This window comes from Strigops habroptila, chromosome 2 (assembly GCF_004027225.2).
Source record: "Strigops habroptila isolate Jane chromosome 2, bStrHab1.2.pri, whole genome shotgun sequence".
Lineage (NCBI taxonomy): Eukaryota > Metazoa > Chordata > Aves > Psittaciformes > Psittacidae > Strigops > Strigops habroptila.
This window is the reverse complement of record NC_044278.2, coordinates 61,880,195-61,906,152: the sequence shown is the minus strand read 5'-3', so window position 1 is coordinate 61,906,152 and position 25,958 is coordinate 61,880,195. Positions and strand designations below refer to the sequence as shown.

General features: G+C 37.7%; 1 protein-coding gene across 5 annotated transcripts; it reads left to right on the top strand.

The window, feature by feature from the left end:
• SEPTIN10 (septin 10) lies at positions 1 to 25,958 on the top strand. 5 transcript variants are annotated; one of them, XM_030473811.1, is made up of 11 exons: positions 1 to 149; positions 4,808 to 4,925; positions 5,645 to 5,840; positions 7,322 to 7,508; positions 12,101 to 12,262; positions 13,843 to 13,939; positions 14,505 to 14,673; positions 20,015 to 20,080; positions 22,045 to 22,174; positions 24,325 to 24,515; positions 24,733 to 25,958. In XM_030473811.1, exons 1-11 carry the CDS (start codon positions 120 to 122, stop codon positions 24,866 to 24,868), a joined length of 1,482 nt encoding a protein of 493 aa, XP_030329671.1. In that variant the 5' UTR covers positions 1 to 119; the 3' UTR covers positions 24,869 to 25,958. The 5 variants fall into 5 exon arrangements, with proteins under 5 accessions (XP_030329671.1, XP_030329679.1, XP_030329698.1 ...); XM_030473819.1 differs by lacking the exon at positions 20,015 to 20,080 and having other exon boundaries at positions 24,730 to 24,959; XM_030473838.1 differs by lacking the exons at positions 20,015 to 20,080; positions 24,325 to 24,515 and having other exon boundaries at positions 25,617 to 25,958.

The following is a 25,958-nucleotide window of genomic DNA, read 5'->3' as shown; positions in this document are numbered from 1 at the left end:
CTGCCCGGTGGCACGCCGCGCACTGGGCCGGTCGCCGGGGGGACGGGCGGCCTCGGCCGTCGGCGGCAGCGTCGCCCGCGCTTGTCCGTCGGTCCCTCCGTGGCTCGCCCCACGGGGGCATGGCCGGGTTCCCCACCTGCCCGCTGCCGGTAGGCGCCGTCCGCCGTGCGGGAGCCGGGAGGGGCGGGCGGGCAGCTCTGGCCGCCGTTATAACCGCAGCCGCTGCGCCGGGGGCGCCTGGTGGGGGGTGTCAGCCGGAGCGGATCAGAGGACGGGTCCGCAGCGCAAGGGGAAGGGGAGCGGCGGTTGCACCGTGCGCAGGGGTGGAGGTGTCGCTTGCACCGAGCTGCCCTCTGCACCCGGCGGTGCCCTGGGTCCGTGCTGGACCAGCCGGTGCTGGGGCGGCGGTCAGCGGGCGCAGTCATCTTCCAGCTGGGCTCCCGGGGGTGCCGGCTTTTAACATCCCTGCTGTTAAAGTAACTTGTCTTAAGCTGTTGCCCTTCTTGGGGCTCCCATAGCGTGTTGGCTGTTTGAAGTCCTGAGTCGAACCTTGGCTATTGAAGGAATACTTCCATTAAGCATAACGGCAGAACTGTCAGTTCAATGATTTGAAGACGTTGATTGTATCTATGCCTTAGTGTTGGAGCATTAGTTCCCTTTCTGAACATGAAATAAATCGATTCATTTATGACTTTTCTGCCTGTGTGTCACACCTCAGCAATGAGAAGTACAGAAGGGTTCTGGAAACAACATGCAGTGGGAGGAATTTGGGGGAAAATATGTCTGTGGTTGTTCTTGGCTCATCCCTGCCACTGTGCTGTTCCACCCCAGTTGTGCTGGTGGAGTTGTGTGTGAAGCTGCCCCATGAACTGGTAAAATGGGAAACAACTGTCAACTCTTTTGAAGTTTTCTTTCCTTGGGGGGATTTTCATCTGGGGCAGTGTCTTCCTCTGGTTCCCGATGGAACACCTGATGGAGCAGTGTGGGATGGGGAGAATGAAGAGAGGCTTCTGAAAGAGTTATTTGTTGGGCCATTGTTGGAGCCATCAGAGGGCCTGACCACATTCGTCTGTCTGTCTTGTCAACCTTGGGCTGAGAGTGGTAGGGCTTCATTCATGTTCCCCTACTTGCTTACCACTGGGCTGCTGAGCAGTGCTTGCCTTCTGTAAGGGCTCCCACCCAGGGAGCTCCAGTTCATGCAGGGTCTCTTTAAGGCCGATGTGAATCCTTTGCACCTGCAGTATAATGTAGTGCAGTGCATAACTTCATAAAAGCTTTCTCTCTTTGCACATACTATGTATATATAGTGAGGATGAGAGCCAGTACTTCACAGGCTGATTCTCATGGGAAGCTGGAAAAATGCAAAAAGGAAAAAAACCTGTAAGAGCTAGAGTATGATAGACAATACAAAATGATTTTGCTGGTCAATGTTTGTGTAAAGAGTGTGGTGAGATGCAGTAAATCAGCAAAAGTGAGTGACAGTGGGGTTGAGGGTCCACTGAGCAGATGGATTTGATAAGGGAAGAGAGGAAAGCATGTGTGTGGAAAATTTTACAGAGAATGCTGTAAAAACAGGATGTATAACGTAGTTATGCAGTGGAGGAGGGTGATTTTGTATTAGGTTTATAAATGTAAATTATGTAAATGCAATGATGTAAAATATATTTATATTGACATCAAATAATATTTCCTAGTTTAACACATGCTGTGTAATTATTAAAGTGTTTCCCACTATATTCTGGAAAAGATTTGTTTTTCAGTTGTTTTTCAAAAGAAATGTAAAATTGCTCTCGGGATGCAGCCTGAGCTGCTTCTGTAAATCTGCTCACTATTGGGCTGCACAAAGTCTGAGATGCAAGTATTTAGTACTTTGATTTTTGAAAATTTCATTTCTGGGAAGGTTTTGGCAGCCATTGCCATCGTACAACTGCATACAGTGCTTGTCATTGGTTAATTAAAAAGGAGGGAGCTGCAGTCAAAGGGACCTTCTGATAGCAACCACCACTGTCTCATCCAAGACCAGCATTGCTTTCTCATTTGGACAGAGCATCAACAAGAAGGGTTGATGCTTCAGCCAAGGGTGAAGACGGCTGCGTGCTGCTCTTCAGGAAATTCAGTGCTAAAGCTGCAGCAGGCACAGCTGGGCCAGCACAGACAGAGGTGCTGATCTTCTGAAAGTGAGTGTAGATATGATACCAGTATTGATACCAGCGTGAGGATTTTTCAGCGTCAGGGTCATCTCAGAGGGCTGCACCAGATTTCTATTTATTTGATTTCCCTTCCGTGAAACATACAGGTTGAGAGAGACCTTTCTGTGCAGACCACAGAGCTGAGCACTCTCTCCTCCTGCGTAGCAGTAGCTGAACAGACCAGCACTGTTGTCATCATCCTTTGCCCGTTACATGGAGCACTAGCTGTGAGGAACTGGTTTCTTTTCTACTGTCAAGTATCAATTCCCTGCTTGCTTACTCCTGCCACATCTATCCATAGGCAGCAATAGAGGAACAGGTACTAGCTGTGCTAGATTCTCAAGTTACTGAAGTGCCTGTTGGTGTAGAGAGGCCCTGTTTGCAAGTGAGTATGCTGCTGTCTGTGAAATCACCTCTTCACAACTGGAAAACCAACAAAGTGTCTTGGCTTGTTTGTTTGTTCCTAAATACCTCATAGTACAGTCTTTCTTCAGTAGCAACCTGCACGGTGTGCCCCCATTTTCTGCTGATGTGGCCATCACTTTTTCCTCTGCCCATCCTTGGTGAGTTCGGGGCATTCAGGAAGCTTCTGCCCTGCCTCAGACAGAAACATAGAACAAAAATGTCATCTTTTGATTATTTTTCCAAAGGTTCTTTCTAATGTCTCTCCATATATGCATGTATGAAGGAAATCTTGTGGCAGGCTATGGTTTACAACAACTTCAACTGTGGTGTGTGTTGGAGTGGGCTAGAAAATAGTCGGTGCACCAAAATGCTGTGGAAGAAGTCGTTTGAAAGAGATGAGGGAAGAATCCTTGGCTTCTGATGTTTCGACTAATTCCTAAAAGTTGTCTACTGTTTCTGTCAGACTGAATAAATTACCTGGTAACTCTGAGTGAAATTGTCAGATGAGTTTTCACTGGGTCGTCTTTTGGCCTACACATCTTTTCGGGGAAATGCTTTGTTCCGTACTTGACTCCTGTGTTTTGTTTTTTAGATTATAGAATAGACTGGTGTATTAATTCCATGTAATTTTTAATGTATCTCCTTTCTTACTCTGCATCTTCATAGACTTCCCTTTCTTTCTATTTTTTCTGCCTCATCCTCCTATATTTTCTGTTCTCTTCTGTTGTTATTTTTGCCAAGGTTTCCTTTCTGTTCCCTCTACTCATCCCATCTGCTCTCTGTCTCATGCACATATCAACATCAAGTCATGTCAATGGTATGCATGCCTACACCACACATCTACATTTTGGATTTTGACTACCCAAAAATGGAAAGTATTTTTCCACTTGCTTCTGAAATCTGTTTAGTTTCCTACTTACCTCCTATGTTATGAGGCAATAGCGACATTGATATTTGCTGTATTAAATGTAACTTTATTTGTTAGGAAAGTAATGGACTGTAAGAGAGTAATGCAATTTGTTGTTGGAAGATTAAAATAGGTTTTCGGGTTTAATGAATGTCCACACCTGTTTGTGATAGTGGAAAACTCAAGGCTCCAAAAGCCACGTTTGGAGCTCGCATGGACGTGTTAACATGTTATCTGCCCTCATGGCTGATGCTCATGCATTCTTCCAAGGGCCTCTGTGTAGCTGCCTGGGCCTGGCATGACCCTGGCCTCTTGCCTAAGCACACGAACATCGATTACTTTTTTCCTTCAAGCTTTGGAGGGCAAATCTCAGTCATCTCTACAAGCTGAGTGGCAAGCTAGTTCTTTGCTTGGACTGTAAATGTAGTGCTGCAGGAGGCTTGCTCAGAGAGCTGCGCATAGTCCGAGACCCAGCTTTTGCTGTGGAGCGGCCCAGTGTTGTGCAGTTTTAGTCTGAAATAAGTTGCAAATTTAAAAGATAACTATATATTTTTTAGTTTGTTTCTAAAATAAACACCCCAGTTTTTAAATGTTACTTTTGCCTCAGGCAATGATTTTTCTTTGCATATTCTTTTTAATGGGCAAAACAACTTGATATAAAGCAGTATACTTGATTAAACGTATTTTCAGAAATCCAGATGCAGTTCCATGAAACTTTAAAAAGAGGGTGGGGGAAGGAGTGATGTGGTTTGGACCACCTCAAGCTGTTCATATTGTGTGCTATTTTGAAAAGAGTATGAATTCTGAGAAAGCACTGAAAAAGGGGAAGTAGTCCCAGGAATATTACAGCTCTTGTAGCATTCAGATGGCAAGCTTTGAGTTATTCAATGAATAAAGTTGGATGAGATGCTGCCTTCAAGCTTAATTTAGCTGCTCCATCCAACAGATACTAATCTGAAAAGACTGGCAAGTATGGTGACTTAATTGCTTTCAGCATGATTTGCATTTCTTAATTTTTGAGTTATCACCATATTTCTAAACTAGTGATATGGCAGTAACTTGTTTTTCAGCTGGATGATGTATTATTTCTTTGAGAAGGAGTAAGATGCAAGCACCATGTGGTCAGTTTGTGGACTTAATTTCTCGGCATATTTGTTAGTCTGTATGTAGCAGAGTGAAGCTGCATGAGGTGCTGGCGCTGAGGGAAATCGTGATGCCCTTGGAAAATTCCAGAAGGAAAAACATAGGCCATTGCTAATTGCTTTGCAATTAACTTCACTAACATTTTTATATGATTTTTCTGTAGCAAGGTGATGACTATCGAGCTTTATCGTTGTCTGGTCATGTTGGTGTTAGTAGTTTACCAGATCAACTGGTTAGAAAATCCATCAGTCGGGGCTTCTGCTTCAACATTCTTTGCGTTGGTAAGTAATATCTGGGTGGTTTAAGGCTTTAGTAGTATACCCATCCTTAGGAAGTGACTGAAATTTAAATCCAGTTGCAATGCTCAACTCTTTCTTTAATGTTAAGCATGAACTATAATTCCACCCTTTCCCCTAGCTTTGCTTATTTGTATCCGTCCTTTGTTTTTATATTTAACATTTTCATAAACAATATGAAGACCAGAAATGTTGCAAAAATTATTTATTGATTTATGGATAGCTTCTTGGATTCTTTTGAGTAAACTACACTACTTTTACTGTAACAAAGAGCTTCAGATCAAAACCTCCTGAAATTCCAAGGTGATGTTACTGAAGTATTTCTATACTTGTCAAATATTTGCTCTAGTATTTTATCCTTATTCATAAAACCCCTGTGTTGAACCCCATGGTTTTACAGCTAGTTACTTAGCTTTTAAAATCTGTAGGAAAGTAGTTCACACTTTTAAAGAGGCACAAGTGTCAAGAGACTGTTCTGCTTATTACTCATTAGCGGGTAACTCTATCTGTAGGATGAAAAAATTAACTAAAAGATATTTAGTGGTCATTATGAAGAAGGAATGCAGGCAACCATTTTGCTTGGAGAAATCAGTTGGCAATTTTTTGTGTAAATTTGTTGAGTTCCCGCAATAATACTTTCTATGCTTAGAAGGTATTTATTTGATGTGCAAAATGTCTTCCCTAACCCTTCTGTTTAACTTTAGGGGAAACTGGAAGTGGGATATCAACCTTGATAAACAGTTTATTTAACACCACTTTTGATGACCCTGTGTCAACGCATTTTCTGCCAAAAGTAAAACTTAGAGCCCAGACTTACGAACTACAGGAAAGTAATATTCTTTTGAAGCTGACCATTGTAAATACAGTGGGATTTGGTGACCAAATAGACAAAGAAGATAGGTAAGTGCCCTCTTATTGCTGTGATATGTAGAAGTTTTGGTCTTCAATTGCAATTGATTTTTCTTTGGACTTTGTAGTAAATATTTGTCTTACATGTATACTCCAAATATTTGGTTTACTGTTTTCTCTGTGTACCAAAGTAAGCATGTTTTCTTCTCATCTAGGAAATTATTTGAGAGATCAGATGAACTCTGCCCCTTTCTTTATGATACAATCTTTTATAAATGTATGTAAATAATACATGCAATAGTGGCTTTGTTTTGGAGAGGAGGAAAGCAGGGAGAAAGTCAGTGAGAGGCTTAAACAAGCAAACAGGTTACTGTATGTTATATAGATTAGATCTATAGGGGGTTTAAGAATTTGGTTGGAATATATTGAAGACCATAAACTGGAACGAACATCATACGGATTTCTGAAGGCCTTTGTTTTTCATGTCGGACAGTTTGATCAGAGGATGTAGAGGTACCATGCTAGTGTCTTTCAGAACTTTTTTTGAGTCTGCTTTTATGAATTGAAGATTTTAAAATACTGAATTGTCTCTCAGCAGACTTGTTTCTTTTATCTTAATTGTAAAGCATTTTAGCAATCCTTTGTGATATATGGGTGCCTAAATGGTAGTAGTTATAAATGAAGGTTAGAGAGTCACATTAACGTTGTTATGAGAGCAATGGCTTATGATACCATTGGAAAATAGCTACTGCTTGTGACTTGGATGAATGAGATGCAAGTATTAGAATAGATATTAGAGGGTTTGCTGTGTGGTATAGGAGCTGCCTTTTAGTCCTCCTTTTAATTTTGTGTGTATCAACTACTTTGGAATTTTGATAGCATTTGATCTGGTTTCTAAACTTTGTGTAGAAGCAAAAATGTAAGGGCACGCTGCCTGTACCTCTAGCAACACTTTCTTTTAGAAAGCAGATTATAATCTGGTTTTCAATAGGATAAAGTATACTTAAACTGTATTTATTGCAAATCAGATTTACATTGTTCTCTTACATTCTTCCTTTTCAATTTTTGTGTATTGTTGAGCTCTCTCTTGTACAGTACTTCAGAAGATAAAGGAGGTCCTGTTACTTTGTACTGGTAATTGCATATTCTTTCTTTTCTCGTATTGTATCAAAGAATTTTTTGTATCTTCCTTCTATCTAAAAGTCTGCAGTTGCACAGCTTGATTACGAAAATTTATAAAACATCACTTGGGAAAATTGGCTATAATCATAACTAAGTTTATGTAGCTTTTGTTCACTAATAGTAGCTAGGAAATATTTTATCTGTATTAGGTGCGCCATTCTTTTTAAGTAGCATTTCAGAAATTAAGATTACTCCGTACATTTAATTTTCTGCTGTAGCGAGTAGATACTTGAGCAGCCTTTTGACATGTAAAGCAAAAATCCACAGAACGGTACAAGAGGAATTCCTTTGTTAGTTTGACTCTGTTTAGGACTAGCTAATCACTGGTTGTTAAATTTTATTTCTTACAGCTATCAGCCAATAGTGGATTATATAGATGCACAATTTGAAGCCTATCTCCAAGAAGAACTGAAAATTAAACGTTCTTTATTTAGCTACCATGATACTCGCATCCATGTCTGCCTCTATTTCATTTCACCTACAGGCCATTCCCTGAAATCCTTAGATTTATTAACCATGAGAAGACTAGACAGCAAGGTAAGACTTTGAAACAGAGTTCCAAGAATTTGTCTTACTTCCTGAAGCATCTTGCAGCTTTTAGGCCCTCTACCACCTTTCAGTTCTATATCTGTGTGTTTGTTTTTGGGATGTTTTTAGTACTAGTGTACCTTAAGTTCAGAATAAATTGGTTCTGCAAGTAGCTTGCAGCTTGTCAGGTGTTTATTTACAAAACAAAAGGAGAGAGACATTTGGCCAGACGCTGAAGAAAGAAGCACTACGAGGTTTAAAAAAAAAATAAACCCACACCAACTTTACTTTTAACAAACTGTTAACATCTATTTTATTGTGATTGGACAGGGTACCCTCCATGAACACTGTAATATTTCTAATTAAGCTTGTTGCTAGTTCTAGTTCACTATTGAGTTTTGGGACTGCTGGAAAGTTAGCATATAAAAAGCTTTGCAGCACTGTGAACATCTTTGTTAGAGGTAGCCAAAGAGGCAAGTGCCATGAACAGAACACCCTGCCAGCATGGCTCTTTCTAAGATAGGCTGCATTAGTGTTTTAAATGTCACATCTTGATTTGTTTTGAAAGCATTAAAATAGCAGTTTCTAGTGTGATTACTTGCACTTTCTAAATTCTTATCTTTCTTCTTGTAATGGGGCTGGATGAAGCTAAATGTTTAGCCAATTTTAAGAAACCTGTTGTCATTTGGGCTTAATTTGTTGAATTTTTGAGACATTTGATAACTTAAATGCATTTGTTGTTCCTCTAGCCCTTTCGTTTGTGTTTTATTAGCGTCTCTCCTGAAGGTGCATTTCTTTCTGCATTTGCTTGTTCGTGAGATGTGTCTTCACGATAACAAGGACCAAATCAGCTGTCTGTTCCACATTTGTGATTGATGAGCACATTTGGTATTTTGTAATTTTGTTTGTGGATGCATTTTGCATTTCGAACTTTCTCAATAGCACAGAGCAAGTGTGGGGAGGAGTATGGTGAGACAAAGGTAGGAAAGACAGGGTCACTGCTTTCTTTATGCCAGATTAAAATGTTTGTGAAAATATCCTGTAGTATGCACTGAGAGCTAAAGAGCGTTGGTACTAGAGTATGTACTAGAATACAGAATACAGGTACTAGAACAGTCTCATGGAACATATTGTTCTACTCAGAGTTTTGAAGTTGGAGGTTGTGTTAAACCGCAGAAATATTAGGCGTCTAGGTTGTGCTCTCTCAAACTGAACTCCCTTTAAAACAGTGTTTCTTCCAAAAGAAAAGGAAATAGATCCATGAGTCCCAGCATCCTGAGAAATATTTTCCCGTCAGGATAAAATGAATGTAATTCTGCTTCGGGGGATTTTAGCTTCTAGCCACCTACTCTAAATATTTTTGTTTCTGCTTTGGTTCAGAGAGAACATGAACAGCATGCAACTGTTGTTTTATCCTTTGCAATGGATTCTACTTTCTGATCTTACTACAGAAATATAAATATACACAGATGAAAAAGTATATACTTCAACTGTAGTTTGGTTTCTGTCCCATTGTGAAACATATTTGTGATGCTTTTACTACTGTATTCTCCTAGAGGCATTTCAGAACTCAGGATTTCCCAGGTTGTGGAAGTCCCTGGTCACATTTGCTGCGTATAGGATTCTATAAAGAGAAGGTGGTAGAGGAACATGCATACGTCAAGTGTACAAATCTGTCAAAAGTTGTCTTTAGTTTCTTCCTAAATCCACCACAATGTACACTGTTAGCTTTGTTATGGTCTGCTTGATACAAAACAAGACCGGATTACACAGCTCAGAGGTAAAGAGGATTCTTGGAATAGGATAGAGTCATCCTATACTCAGTAATCCTGGGAGGAAAAACACAGACCTATCTTTGGGCAATTATTTTTTTTCTATTGTTCATAAATTCGATAACTAGCTAAGAATTTGGCCTCTAGCTTTTAGACATTGGAGAGTCCCATAGTTTTGCTTAGGACTGAATCACTGCAGACCAGCCAGGTTTCATTCACAGATGAAGGGAATCTTCTTCTGTATGCTTTCTTGCTGGGAGCTAGTGATTATTCAACTAACACATCTGGGTTTTTAAGTCATTATTGAAGAATTATATGTAGGTTACTGTTAAGTCAGGGAATGATACGGAGGTACCTTGTTTAGGTTTAAGTTTGTTGTTTTGTTGATTTTTTTTTCTTCAGAAAGAGTAATTTGAAATTTTTGTATTGATTCACAGAGAGACACTTTAATCATCCTGCAAGATATCAACCAATAATAATTTCCAGTACATGTATTTTTTTCCTTCTCTGTAGCATAAAGTGGCAACAGATATTTTGGCATTAATGTAAAGTGTTACATGAAAATCTTAATTTAGAGTAATAGCATGTTTTCTAACTGGGTGGGGAATCAACACTGCATTTCTGGCAGAACGATGATGATGACAGTGCTGAATTTGGTGCTAGCAAACAGAGACATAATGCACATGGATAAAAATTATCCTGGTGATTTTACATGCTCAATCTACATTGCTATTGAATGAGGCAGTCTCAGCTGCTTCTTCCCATTGTGCATGCTGAAGATTTTTGGACAGCCAGTTCCCTGGATGAGGGAACTGATTGAAATTGAAAGCTAAAGATTTTTGCTTCATTAAGTAACTGATCAAGCTGAAAAGTATTCTGTCTTCTTAGACAGCTGCACAAATTTTAGTTCTACCTGGCAATGAGCAGCTACAGGCAAGGGGAAGGGCAGGACTGTATTTTTTATTTAAATGTACACATTTTGGGGGGCTTTAAAGTGATTCTGTATTAATGGCCTATAACTTTGTAGGAAAATTCAATTTCATAGCTGTTGAGAGTTGGCTGTAGCTGGGGAAGGGGCTGGAAGGGAGTCAGTTGGTTTCTGAGTGAGTAGTAGGCATAAGAGGGAGCACTGGGACTTGGGGCACATCTGTATGTGGCCCAAATCAATACAGTTTATGTCTCTTGTTAGTACAAATGTGTGCTTTCCATTAATGTTATTCTTGCATGAAAGCACTAAGATACTACTTTTCAAGTAAACCTTAGATGCTGCAAGCAGAAATTGATTTTGTTTAACAGATTAAACAAAGATAACTTTTTTGTTGCTTATCTAAAGCCGGAGTAGTATAGCTTTTAAATTTTAATACAATAGTGGTGATTTAGCACCAATGTTGATAGCTGTAATCAGTTTCTGGTGATTTTGCTTTTCTTTTCTTACTGGACTCTCCAGCAGTCTTTCTCTGCTATTCATTATCTAAGAAATTCTTTCCCAATTAAGGAGTGCTTGAAAGACTTTCATGTAGAAAATTGAATAAAGGTTAATTTAATTCAGAAGACCGTATGCCATCCATTTTTAAACCTATAGGATAGAAAACCTAAATTGATGTCCCTCCGCTAATCTGATTGAAGCTGTGAATTACTCATATCCATAATAGACTGTTTAAACAATCCAAAATTAACTCTGTTATTAAAAGAAAAAAATCTAGCATTTTACTTGCTTTTAGACATTTTGCCCCATGTGTGCTTAGGTTATGTATGCTACACAGTTAAGGACTATCATCAGATAATCTTAGCAGCCATACTTTGGAGTTGGAATGCCTTTTTTCTCGTTTGGGTGTTTTGGTTAAGACACAAGACTTATTTCAAAAACATTCATTTTGAACCCATTCTTGAGATTCCATGCCCAGGCATTTCCATTCAGAGGGGCTATTCAGGATTAAAAAAAGGAATGTGTGTGGGGTTTTATTTATTTATTTTTTTTCTTCCCCCCTTCCCATCCCCCTCCTTTTTGCATCTGTGATCAAGGGACTCTGTAAAATTCTCATCTTGAGAAATCTGGAATAATTATTTGTATTTTCTCCCCAAATATTTGGACGTTGGCATTAATTCTTTGTATCTAGTTCTGAAAAATGCATAATTTGGGAGTGGTGATAGTATTTTTAAGAAAAGTTTGGCATCTACTAAGTTACTGTCATAATTGGTTTAGGAAATAGGGCAGTTTACCTTAGTAGAACTGAATTGCAAGTTCTGAATAGCTATTGTAAAGACTGGTAAGCAAGATGCTTTAGTCTTTGCCATTCATATGCTTGCAGCAGATACTTCAGAAATTATCTGCTATAGTGGTGAGGTGAACGAGATGTTGCTGTAGCTGAAAAGACCCCAAGGAAACAGCTCAAGGGTAGGCAGCCTTTGGTAGCCAGGTTCCTTTTCTTTTTGTATTTAAACTGTCAACTTTCATTTAACCCCCGAACCATGTCCCGTTAAACTAAAACAATCTATTTTATTAGCAGAGATATAAATACTTAATGTCATTTAATTAATAAGTAGGCGTTGCTGTTCTTTTCAGCACTAAACTGTATGGGACCTCCTTCCTCATTCTGTTCTCAGAATCAGTTAATTTTAAGTGAGTATATTAAATAATCTGTTATTATTTTGTTAATTTGTGCCAGTGAATGTATTTTTCATGGTTTGTGAAGCTTTGATATGAATTGATGGAAAGTTTGGACTGTGGAGAAAGTTTTAAACAGCTCATCACCAAACAATTTAATTTATAAAAGATGTCACCTCAAAACTGAAGTCTTACACATTTCATATAATTTGTGTCATTAATAGGTGAACATTATACCAATTATAGGCAAAGCAGACAGCATTACTAAAAGCGAACTACAGAATTTCAAGAACAAAATCATGTTTGAATTAGTTAGTAATGGCATCCAGATATACCAGTTTCCAACTGATGATGAAACCGTTTCTAAAATTAATACCATCATGAATGTAAGTAAATGACAAAAACGTTGGTATTTTAGTACTAAAGCATCACTCTCTAATGCTGATTCATGCCTGTTCTTTCACCATTACCTTGAGGCTTATAGGTTAGTACGTAACAAGTTTATTTTTCTCTCTTCTTAAAAAGCTCATCTGTTTCGTTTTGTTTTGTTTTCTTTTCTTTTTCTCCCCTATTCTCAAATCTTCCTGTTGCTCTGCTGTTGATTCCACTTGTTTTAGGAGGCTTTTTCTTTTCTGGCTCAGCAACAGAAAAGAGGTTCTCACTTATAAATACTTTTTCTAATTTCTGTATAATTAATATTTAATTGCTAACATAGATGGGCAGGTTGGCTTTGCTCTTTTCCTCAGCAAATACTACCTTACATCTGTTAGGAAAGACATTAAAGTGCTTCGTTTCTCCAGTTTTCTCTGGTCATTATCATAACAAGTCTTACATCTGCTTTTTCCTTTTATTTAGTACTTTATTTGAAATTAAGACAGATTTTCTCTGGGGATTAAAAAGTCAGGTATACTTCTGACTTCTTACTATTGTCCTTTCAGATCCTCCCAGGAGTATCTGCCAGCTTCAGCTAAGCTTGTGGAGTTAGACGTCTTTACTTTGAACACTCTGTATTTGCTGTTCACGTGCATATGTTTGTAGATGCACATGAACATAATGTTTGCATGTAGGGTTGAAAGTATGGAGGAGAGGCTGGTACTTGGGAGTGTATGGCTCTGCAGTCCCAACCTCTGTCACTTGTGCCAGGGAGTGAGAATGTGGAGGCTGTCATTCAGTAACAGGTCTTTCTGCTGTGAGGAAAGGTGGTGGTCTCTTACCCCTTTCATGCTGTCATGCTCTGCTAGTGATTTATTTTCTAGTTAATGATTTATTTATTTAATTTGGTCAATAGTTGTGGGTTAGCATGCAGACAGTACCTAGCCTCTATTTATATTTCTGGCCATTTGGCTGAGCCCACAGCAGTAACCATACCTCGGGTTCAAACCTGTGATTGTCTCATGACTATTACTGGGGATACGAAGTCTGGCTGAATGCAGATCAGAGGGATGTGTTCTAGAGTGGCTTTCTATTTACTGCTGGTATGCTTTCTAATGCATCTGAAGATGTAAACTGCTGCCTTTGCCTTTGCCTTTTGGGGCAAACCTGCTAAATCAGGTCCAACCTGTTGTCCACCGGGAGCCCCACGTCTTTTTCTGCAAAGTAACTTTCCAGTTATCTCCCAGCATTTGCTGGAGCATGGGGTTATTCGTCCTCATGTGGATGACTTGGCTTTGCTCTCCTTTGAAGCTCATGAGATTCCTCTTTGCCCATTTCTCCGGCTTGTCAAGGTTCCTCTGAATTGGCAGCGCACTCATCTCGTCTGTCAACCACTCCTGGTTTTGTTATTGTAGCTTCACTTTTGTATCAGTAGTTTGACTAGATCTCCTCAAAGTGGTTTTTTGTTTGAAACTGCCTTTTGGCTTTTCTTGAAATGGTGTTTTTTCTCCCCAGTTTATTTCTGAAGTGTTTGCTTTTCAGTTCTGACATAAGAATGCTGAGAGATAAGACTGTATTGGTGTGACTCTTACAGGGGCACATGCCATTTGCGGTAGTAGGAAGTAATGAAAAGGTGCAAATTGGAAACAAAATGGTGAGAGTTCGTCAGTACCCTTGGGGCATTGTACAAGGTAAATGAATTCTCAGAGGTATTTTTACCAGATTGTCATTGTTGAAGTATAAAATTCACCAATACTTAAAAGGGCTCGTATTATCCGCTGATGCCATATTGATTGTATTTTGGATCAGCAATTTAAGGAGTTTAACAATTAATACTTGAGGTGTGCACTAACTGGTAGTTCCATCAGCAATGATGCAACCCTGGAATCGAGCTATGAGATAGTTTGTGCAATATTTGGGTAGGTTAGTATGGTGGCAGTGCCTCTAGTACTACCAGATTTCTAAGTTTTATGACTGTTTGTAGAGGGGAAAAAAAGAGAGAAATTTATCATTGTTCAACTCAAACAGGAAATCAGGGTGTGTTGGAACATGTTCACCAGTACTTACAGTTAGTGCTTCAATGTGTATATTTGAAATGATAAGGAATTATGAGATGTATAGTAAACAACAAGATACCTTTTTCTGGAATTATAGTTAGTAAACAAAATAAATGAATCTCAATGCTGTTAAAAATGTGTTTTGACAATTTTGCTAGTTATGCATAGTAATAAAAATCTTCCTCTTTTAACTCATTAGTGGCAAATGAGAACCACTGTGACTTTGTAAAGCTTCGTGAGATGCTTATTTGCACAAATATGGAAGACTTAAGAGAGCAGACTCATGCACGGCATTATGAGTTGTACAGACGCTGCAGACTGGAAGAGATGGTCTTCAGAGACATTGGTCCTGGGCATGAACCAGTCAGGTAAAGGACTGCATGTGCAGCACTTGCTTTCAGTATCTATTTGCTTCACATTTGACTGTATCAACCCAATACAGAACAGAGTTCATACATAGAATAGGTTTCAAAGAGGGAAAAAAAAAATTGGGTTTTTTCGTTTGGTTTTTTTTGTTGTTTTTTGGATTTTTTTTTGGTTTTTTTTTTTTTTAAATCAGAGTAAGTATGTAGCTCTTCAGTTACCTTCATGGAGAAGTATGTGGGATTATATGATCATTGCTTTTAAAGGCATACAAGCTAGTTGTATTTCTGCAATCTTTCTCTTTTAGAATAAACCTGGGAATTTAATTTTTTGTCCTAGACAGTGTAAATTTTCTTCATGTACATTCACCTTATGCATTTTAGACTACTTTCATTATATATTAGCATGCTGTTTTATTTTCTATCTTAATGTCTGATTCTGAACAATGGTTTGGTTGTACTCGAAATTCAGAAAGAACCGAAGCAAGAACTTTTGCAAAATCATCAGTTACACTATTGGCTACTCATATTGTCTCCCATAATAACAAATGTCTAGCCTTTTCAGGACAAGAAATCTCTTGCTTGACTGTCAGAAGCTAATAGAGGATTTCCAAGGAAAGTTAAGCAGAAGGTTAGAGACGCTCAGTTGTTTCATGCAGTAAAGCTGCTTTTTGCAGGAAATATTTACCATTTCTATATCCAGTTTATTTAATCTTTTCTTTCTAATTCTGTCATCTCCCTCTCACTCTTCCAACTTCCTTTGGTCGTTTTATGTGTGGGACTGTATTTTATAAGTTATTAGAATCCTAATGGGGAAGAACTGATGCTTCAGGAGTTGTTCAAGTCTTCACAGTTTATCAAAGTGCTATTATTGCATAGTCATGGTGGGAAGTACTGACTTTAACCGGACGTGAAAACAAAATAAGACTTTGCATTAAGAACAGTTTCTAGTGCTTTGAACCAACTGGTTTCTTCACTTGTTTTACTTAGTCATCAGAGTGTCTTTACCCATTCTGTTCTGGTAAAAAAACAAAACAAAGCAAAACAACAAACTTTTATATGGCTTCCCTCCAAATAGTTGTTTTTAGTGGGTTAAATTCTTTGCTTTCACCTGGACTTTGCACAGAAGTTCTAAGGCAGTTGCAGTTACTGTAACTCACAGTGTCAATGGAGCAGCATTTCTTCTACTTTAATTAGGTCCAACATATATTGTTCAAACAACAATAATTAAATAAGATTAGTGTGGCCAAGGAAGATGCTGGATGTGGGCACTTCTTTCCCAAGTCTTAATGTCAAGGAGCATTTAAAGGTTAGTTCATCTAGCTGATCTTGAGCTACCATGAATCACAGTGGTCTCTTGACACTTTTCTTGACATAACAAGAAACATCTATTTCATAAATAGAGAACCGAAGGTGAATGAAGTTTAAAACCAGCTGAAACTGACCATAGACTTCTCATTTGGTTTAGGTTTACGTTTAAGAATATACAATAACAGCTGATATCTTGTTATTTTTCTCTAAGGAGAGCTTTTTTAGAGATTTGTTCATGGCAATAGTAACTGCAGTGCCTTTGGCTTTTCTGAACTTGACTTTCATAATATCTCCATTTCACAATCTCACAGCTATCTCAAGATAGGAATTAAATTATAAAAATGATAATCCACAGAACTTTTTTCTTCCACAAAACCACAAGAATTGTAATTGTAACACGCCTAAACAGTTTGCATTGTATCGGAATGTCATAGTATTTTATGCTTCAGAAGTTGGTTTAGAAATGGATTGCTTTGTGGAGATGATAGATACACAAATCTGAGCTTTCTCTGGTGTGTGGTTTTTATGTATGGCCTGCAAATGTCAGTTTATTGAGAGCTTTGTGGCAAGACAATACACTTAATTAGTTTTGGTAAATCGCATCTGTTGAAAATGTCATTGTTTTGGAAAGATGAGAATAAGCATTCCATAAGAATCTGGAAAAATTGACTTTTTCCCATATTTACTGCGACAGGAATATAAAAGTGGGACTGGATCTAGGATACATGGTTGTCTTGCAGTTATGTGGCATAGTGAATGACACGGAGGTCTGAAAGACAAGACATTTTGTCTTTTGGGAGAGATATTTTATGATGCCATAAAAAGGGAAGAGAATTTAAAGGATTTGTATGTAGCGTAATTGGCAGACTAATGTAGCCCTACCCATAAAGTGTTTTATGAAGCTACTAAGGAAATGATAAAAAGTGTCCTCCTCAGCAGTGTGATAGAAAACGTCTCCTTCCATAGGGGAAGTTCAGTGCTGCCTGTAAATTTCATTATCTTTCAGAATAGGGACTATCCTGTTCTTCTAGGGATAAATGTGTTATTCAGTTGTCATCCTGTTTGTCCTTAAAGATGTTTACAATATGTACACTAGAATTCTAAAAGCTGCAGCTTTACGGTATAGTTAATATTGCATAGCAGAATGAATGAACTGATGAATAAAATTTTGTGGTATTTGTGTAAATAATGATCAAAATGCATGTTGAGAAGTCATATTTTATGCCTGTGATGTAGCTGTCTAAATACTAAATTTGGTAATCTCAATTGGGTTTTTCTATGTAAATTTAGAAAATTTCTGCTAGACTTCAGTAATCTGCTGATTTTACTGCACTGGGGTTTTTAGCTTTTGAACATTGACGCATGAGTAGCTAACATGTCCTGCCTTTTGACATGTCATGAAGAAAGCTGCCTGTGAAGTTCCTGTACCACTCTTCTGTATTTAAACTACAACACTAGTTTATTCATCCAACATTGTACACCACTGCAAAGCAAACCGAGTAATTCTTGGATTTTCAGTTAGCTTGTGAGCTAGGTTGTAAGCAGATCTCTAAAGGCTTTCACTCTTACGTGTGAAAAAACGTGTTGGTAAGCTTTATTTTTATATAGGAGACCTGGTAAGAAATGGTTTCATCACACAACAGAAAATGTATTTACATTTTTATTACTAGGTGCGAGGAGGGAAAATAAAGATAGTAGTCTGAAGTGACTGTCTTGTGTATGCTTTTAAAAGTGTACACAACTTCAAAAAATACCTATTCCCTACTCCTATATTTTTTGTGAATTAGTGTCATAATGACTTTTGAATTTGTTTATTTGCAACTGCATTCTAAGAATTTACTTTTTCATTAACCATACTTGCAGGGAAAATGAAGTTTACGTGTGCAGTCTGTTAGTCTATCCCTAATAACTTATGAACCACCTCTCCATTTTCAAACTTCTGTGAAGGGTTGGATGCTTCCAGGGGATTACATGGTTAGTGTTCTCACTGCAGGAAAAGCAGAAGACCTCTGTTCCTACCAGCTGTTGGCAAGCCAATGTGCATTTGTTGTCAGTAAATCATTACTTCTGAATCAAGTACTGTCTTTTGAAACTCTTGGGAACTTGACAGTATTGCAGTAGGATGAGAAGATCATGAGTGATTTGGAAGTAGCTGTAGTGTGGGAAAGGTCCATGAAAGTACTCACAATGAGTAAAGAATATTTAGGAAATGTGGAGGGTCACTAGTTATATAGTTAAAAAGGTGTAAGGATGTAGGCAGGACTTTGGGTATTACAATCACTGAACATAAAATCATGTATAGGAATTTGGACTATTAATTCTGCTGCTTTTGGGACACCTGGTTTATACTGGTATTTTATCAAACCATTATTTAAATTGGATGGGAACAATTAGAATAACTTAAATTAATGGGTAATTGGGAATTTACTTGATCCCATTTCTTGCAAAAACAATACACAAAACTTATATATTGTCATGAGAATTGCAGTCACGTATATGCCTTATCAGATTAAAGTATAACATGTGTAAACTACTTTAAAGAATCCACCATATGGTGCTTCAGGGAATAAATGAAATACCATCTAAGGCTAGATTTAGTCATACAGGTATAATCTGGATTCCAAGCCATGAAAAGCAGCCAATTTGGACTGGGCTTGGAAAGCCTGTTATGGTAAAATTTATGTAATGGTCGATGGATAGCAGAGTATTTGGGAGGATGCTTTGTGCATTTTACGCAGTATCTGTTGGATGTAAAATCCAGGAAGTGCTTTTATTATAATTTTTTAGTACTTAAAATGGAGATTTGAATTTCTATGTTGTTGAAAAGTAAAGATAGACCCTCTTTTGTAAGGATGGTCTAGTCCTGCCTTTTTTGATGGTTCTATTATGTCCATTAGGAATATGAATTAGGTTAATCTCAGCAAGAGATAATTGAGATGTCCATAATAGAAAAATTGGGGATAGATGAAAACAGAAATCTAGTAATGAGGACTGCTTTCAGACAAAAAAACTTCTAAATATATACACACCTAGTAACCTTAGATGTTTGCAAGGGAGGATTACTACTGTTTTGAAGTTGGACATTTTTGAAGTTCATTTTCCAATCTAAGCTGTGTTGTTGCTTAAGGGGACATTCTTGTTTTGAAAGAAAACCAGTAGGCAAGAGTCTGTTGAAAAAAGCCAAAGGTTGATAATTCAGGCTATATGCTTGCATATTTGGATTCTCTGATGTTAATAATTCTCTTGTTTAGTTGTTTTTCTATGCTCATAATCAGAGTTGGTTCTTCATCATAATTACAGTTAAACATAACTGTAACACAAACATCTCAGCTTTTCAATATGTGACTAATCTATTTCTCCCTGAAACTGGGATATTCAGACCTTGCAGTTCTTCAACAAAAACATGTTTAGTTTTCAATCGATTTTGAGGATGATGAGAGAAAACCAGGAAGGATTCAGTATTGTGAAAAAGGTTATGCGTAGCGGAAGGTTGATATGACTCTAGTTGCCTTTTCTAAGAAAGGAAACCTAGTATCTGAAAGGCTATTAGGCTTCTTCCTTAAGAAGTCCCTCGGGAATGGGATTCATCTGACCAACTGGAGACCTTTGCATTTGAGCTAAATATTTTGACCTCCTTATGGTAAGACTAAACCACATCCAAAATGCCTTTTTTTCATGCCTCCACTGGGAAAACGGTAATTATTTAGGTCTACCACATCCTTAGTGTTGCTTAGTATTAACTTACGTAGTTCACTGAGTCAAGGGACCATGCTAAAAATACCTCATACTAGTTAACTTCTAGATTTTTTAGTTTTTCTGATACAGCTTAATCGATAGTCAGATGTTATACAAAAAGTTGCAAGTGTAGGTTTCAAGTTTGAAAGCTTTTTTAAAATTAAACAAACTGTAAAATATTGTGTAAATACCTGTGCTGTTTGTAGCACACAAACATTCTGTTCCATTGAGAGTTGAATTCGCTTCAGTCAGAATCTTTATTTATGAACGTAACACATTTGCTTTGCATCTTTATATTTAGCCTTCCATGTTCCGAGTCTTACCCAGAGAGAAAAACTGTGTGTCACAGCTATGCTTCTGTAGAAAGGTAGGCCATAGTGCTGTTATGAGATATGTAATGCCTAAGTAAGGTATAGACTTTCTTCACAATTCCTTCTCTTACTCTAAAATCTCAATAAGACTATATTATTTAATAAGTATCTTTATAATCTTAATTTTGCAAGTGGTTTTGTACAAGTATAGAATCTTAGAGGTCCAACCTGGAAGAATGAGAGAACCTGTGAATTTGATTTTCATAATGTGCTATATGAGAAATAGTGAAAACAGTCTTCAGGTAAACTGAAAAGTGTTTTACAGTGAGCAGTGGATACAGTAATGTTGAAAGGATTGGCTTAAGATCTGGTGAATTATTTTCCCCTCCTCCCCAAACCTCCTAAAACCAAAGACTGTTTGGATCATTATACTGCTAATATGCCAGACACAGAAGAGGAAACGCTGTTTTAATTTTGTCTTTGTGATTTCCAGAACAATTCCCAGAACTATTCAGTCCAGGGGGAGGGAGCATTTAAAGAATACATTTTGATTTCTCCTCTTCCTGAAACATGTAATTTGATTACTTCATAAATTCAGAGTTTCCAAAGTTTATCTTTTACTAATTTCAAGACAAAATTGCTTTTACCTGGTAAACTAGCTTAGGTTGAGTCTAAAGATGTCCACATGATGAAATGAAGGTGCGATTGCAACATGTTAGCTTAGTCCAGCACTTGCGCTAGTGGCTTTAATTGCACCCAAAGACAGCATGTTAGCTAGTAGAACTGACCCAGAGCCCAAAAGTATGTATAGTGAGGTTGCTAGCACTAGAAAAAACTGTGTTGTAGCTTTATTGTTATTACATATGCAGTCTAAACTTAAAGATGGTTTGGATTAATATACCTGTGTGAAAACCATGCCCTCGTTTCACATGATAGATGCAATTTCAGGATGACCTAAGTTACTTCACAGCTGATAAACCTCCCCACCCCAAAAAACAAACCCCAAAAGATTGTTGTTCTGAGTGTGTTTTATTGCAATGTATTGCTCAAATAAGATAGAATTGGAAAAGCGCTCTAACCTTAAGAGGTTACAAACGTTACGTCTGTATGTGCAATTTCAAGATGATTTTTCTCTCTCTTTAGGTTATATTTTGAATACAAATAAGAAACTTTAGGATTGGGAAACTGGTCAGTCATCATTTTAAATATGGAAGAAAGCTGTTTAAGATTACTAATGCTCTAATATTAAGTTTTTAGATACCCTTTTTTGTAAGTCTTTCCATTTATAAACTGTCTTAATAGAAACAGAAAAAGATGAGACTTAAAAACTGGTACACAAGTGTGTATGTGTATTAAAAATATAAATCCAATTTAAATATTTGATAGACACATTTATTTTACCTCATAGTGGAAGGCATGAGATACCTGGCAAAGGACAGTAACTCAGGATAGCTGAGGACGGCTGACCAGTCAGCACTCAGGAGCTGTCAGAAACTATGAATGGTGTAAAAGAATAGCCCCAGAATAAAGAGTTGGAACATTATCCATGTTTAGGTCAGTTCATAAGCCCCATGTCTTACAAGATGCTGGACAAATCCTTTTGGTTTTGTAATAACCATTAGTACAGCTCTGATCCGTCAATTCTGTCTCTCTGGAATCTTGTGACTTAGAGAAGTTTGTGGTAAATATTCGGCTGAAAGAACTTGTATCGTTAAGTCAGGTATGCTTATCAAAGGTAGTGTGCTCTTTGGTGTATGAGACACATCTGTGCACAAGCTCCATTCATTTTCCCCTGAAAGGCAGAACTTTTCCTGCCAGTACTGTGGTGATAGTGGTAGTGGTATAGACTCGGAAAGGTAAGATGCTTCCTTCTGTTTAGGTTCGTTTATGATTTTTTATGTGGCAAGCTGTAGAAATTAGTATTTCAGATGAATATTGTTTAAATAATGTTCTGGATTGTTGGTATTCCACATTGACTAACGCAACGTGCTGGAGACTTGCTTACATTTTTGGACTTCAGTCCGCAGGAAGCCTATGAGGCAGAGAGGTCTGAGTTCTACCTTGAACTGCAAAGAAAAGAGGAGCTAAGACAACAGTTTGTGCAGAGAAAGGGGGAGAAAGCAGCAATGTTGAAAGAAGAAGAGCAACAAGTAAGCATGCCTGTCTAACTTAAGTTTGTTTGCTGAGATTTGAAATGGTTAACTTCTTAGCATAATTTTCTGATATTTTGAGGGCAGTAATGTAAAGTAATGTAAGTAATCAAAAGCAGATTGATTACATAGATTGATTGGATTAGCAGATTGATTAGACACAGGCAAACAAGAGACCACATTTTAGGAGGAGCAGCTAAGGGGTCTGGGTTTGTTTAGCCCGAAAGAAAGGAGGCTCAGGGGAGACCTTATCACTCTCTACAACTATCTGAAAGGAGGTTTTAGTGAGATGCATGTTCATCTCTTTTCCCAAGTAACAAGCAAGAGGACAAGAGGAAATGGCCTCAAGTTGTGCCAGGGGAGGTTTAAATTAGATATTAGGAAAAATTTCTTCACTGAAAGGACCGTCAAGCATTGGAAAAGGCTGCCCAGGGAAGTGGTGCAGTCAGCATCCCTGGAGGTAGTTAAAAGACATTTAGATCTGGCACTCAGGGTCATGTTTTAGTGGTGGACTTGGCAGTGGTAGGTTAACAGTTAGACTTGATGATCTTACGGGTCTTTTGCAACCTAAATGATTCTATAAATGGCAGTCTTTTTTTTTTTTTTTTTTGGAACGAGGGAGCTTATAGTCCAAAGGCTTTGCTGGAAAGCTGGGACAAGTCAATAGGTAGGAGGTGAAGTAAGAGGGCTGATAAATACAATGGTTGCATGTTTCTTTGTCTTCTCTAGCAGTATGCTGAGAAACATCTGTGTGCCATAGCAGCACTGTAGGTGCTTTCCATGCATAGGTTGCTTTGTGAAAAGCATGATTTCAGGAAAAAAAATCCCATGGGTTGTTTTTCAGCCCAAGGGAGTGGGGCATATGTGTTTGTATGACCTCCAGGTTTGGTTATTGAATATGAGTTCAACCCTCATATTAAGAGGTTTGAAATTCGGGTGGGGTGTTTTTGTTGGTTTTGTTTTGGTTTTAAAATCTCATCTATTCCCAGCTGCCTTGAGAATATTTGGAGATGTGGAACATTTCTTAAATATGTTGTTGAAGATTTAGTCCTGTCAAGCTGGACTGGCAAAACAGGATCTTCTCATCTGCTTTCTGCCAGACTCTATCATGGTCATGCATATTTATATTCAAACACTAGTGTAATTGAAATTGGAAATTTGTGTAGATCTATTGGTGTTCTGTACCTCAGTCTCCTAGCAAAGAGGTAGCAGTTTTTGCAAGACATTTAGGTGCATGTTTTGTATGAGAAGGCTAAATACTTTGTTTTCTAAATCCGTTAAGTCCTGCATGCTACTTGTGGAGAAAAAAAATCAGATTCAGTCCTTAATCTCAGTATTAGACTGTCCAATTGGAAGAACACTTGGCCGTGTACCCTTTGATGTTTTCCTTCTGTGATTTGTATCAGGTGGCTTGTGAGCTCTGCATATTGCAATTGAATTACGGCTGTTAGTTTTCCCAGTTCCTGATCTGGGAAAGTGATCATGCAGTCACTGCTAAGCAACATTTGTCTTATAATCCTGCTGCTTGGTATCTCGGAAGTGTGTATGTGTATCTGAAAACTAAAGAAAACCAGGAATTTCTGTTGTACTTCAGATTGCTTTCACATTCTTTATTCAGAAGAAACTTGTGCAGCATTACCGCTCCTGAGACATACAGTTGCTTAGGAGCTTACTATTTCTATCCTGAATGTTTTTATTGGTGTATCTGTTTTTTACAATGCATCTGGTTAACTGTTGCAATGAAGTAAATGGATGAATATTATACATACACACACATTTTTAAAATTAGACAGCTCTACTGTGTAGAACAGGCCTACGGTTACATTTATAATCTTAGTTATTTCTTATATGGGCAGGCAACTCAGGAGGAATAAAGGATGTTGTGAGGTTATGCAGAGAGAGAATTAGAAGGTTTCCACCTGTACTTTGTGTGTAGTAGTCTGGCTTCTGTGAGAACAATTTGATATGAGTGGTTATTTTTCTGGATTGCTGTTTTTAGTCTTATCAGTTTTGGGAAAGAACTGCAATTTTTAAATGAGTTTTAACACAAGTTGAGGTAGGTTTTACTGTTTTGTTGCAGAGGGATTTTGTATTGTGATATCACCACCTTGTGTTACTAGTTGGAAATCTTTTTTTTGTGCTTTAAACAGCTACTAGCTAAGTATGAACATCAAATGCAAATGCTTAAAGAAGTGAATCTGAAATTGGAGAAAAAGAAAAAAGTTCTAGACGATCAAATAGCTATGTTTCTTGAGAAGAAAGCTAACGCTGAGTTACTCCAGTCACAAGCATCTATTTCTACACCTGCTGTTAGTTTGAAGAAAGGCAAGGACCACAAAAAGTAAGTGCTGATGCTAGTCATCAGAGGCAGCAAGAAAAATAATTCTTCACATATCCCTTTTATAACACAAATTTCAGTAATCTTTTAGAAAACATAGAAACATGCTCCTATTCTGTGATAAGACGACAGAAGTGTGTAAATTACCCTCATGGTGGATTTAGTTTTAGAGTGATTGCTGTATATTCTATGAGCATTCTTTCTTTTTTTTCCCTTGAAGGAACCAAGGTTTTCGACTTGAATTGCTGTGCTTTGATATCAGAGATGAAGAAATTGTGACTGTTCACGAACAGAGCAAGAGGGAGAAGGAGAAGTTAGAGAGGGAGAGAAATTCACCCAGGGGATTCCAGAAATGACAAATTTGATTGCAGCACTGAGGTTTTGAATGTAGGATGTGTTAGTTTTATGAAGCAGTCTGACTGCTGCTGTCCCATAATATTGTATGTGTCTTCCTAGTACAGATTTTTCAGAAAGATTGATAAAATTGGCTGTAAAATTACACTGAGTGTGCAATATGATCTGGTAAACATTTCACCTCCTTTATTTCTCCACTTCCAAATGAAAACCTCAAATAAATAGTGAAATTTCAGAAATGTGTTCAAAATTAGTCTCCAGAACAACATGCCCAACTTTTTTATATGTAAACATTGAATTAAATATTCATATATCAAATTGTTACCCAGAAGCCATTTGACTTATTAATTTCCTTTCCTGATAAGCTACAATTTTACTGCAGATAACATTTTGTTGATTAATATCTTATTGCAATTGAAAGCAGATTTTTTGGTACAGAAATTGTTCATAACTGCTACACTATGAAAAACTTTAGAAGCTAGATGGGTGCACATTTTTTGGGTGTATGCTAGCAGCCTGCTTGTGTTTTTGCCAAAATTTATTGCACTTCAAGTAATATTACTGAGTTCCTTTTCCTAAACTCTTTTTTCTGGATTTATATATGGAAGTGGAATTCTTGGTAGTAGAAGTCATTATCTGCACTATCACGAGTAACTTTCAACTACAGAAAATATTTAGATTTGTTTTCTCTGTTTTAGTTTTATTTCTTCAGAGTATGTTACAGTTTATGTGCTTGCTTTTGTTTTTCAGTTCCAGCTTTATGTAATACTGATGATAGAAGAAATAATATTGATAATTTCTCTTGAGAAGCAGTGATTCACAGTGTGCTTTTGACGGTATAGAAGTTGCAGTTTCTTACTAAAGGATTTGGAAAATATCTTTTGTTGCTGCATGCTGCAAAAGAAGAATTTTGAAGTATTGTCTGTACACATACAATGCAGTGATTACTGTAATTGCCATCATGGACTTTCTCTTACAAGTCTGCCTTGATACGCACTTGCCTTACATACATGTGGCCAACTTACTGTCATTTTAAGTGCATTGTACCAAAGAAAATGTCCCTGCCATAAACAGTTCCATTCATAACATGAA

Excerpts from the sequence above, each read along its gene's own strand:
- SEPTIN10 (XM_030473811.1), top strand. The coding sequence starts at position 120 with ATGGCCGGGTTCCCCACCTGCCCGCTGCCG. Across the intron at positions 7,509-12,100 it reads TGAGAAGACTAGACAGCAAG|GTGAACATTATACCAATTAT; the intron begins GTAAGACTTTGA and ends TGTCATTAATAG. Across the intron at positions 14,674-20,014 it reads CCTGGGCATGAACCAGTCAG|CCTTCCATGTTCCGAGTCTT; the intron begins GTAAAGGACTGC and ends CTTTATATTTAG.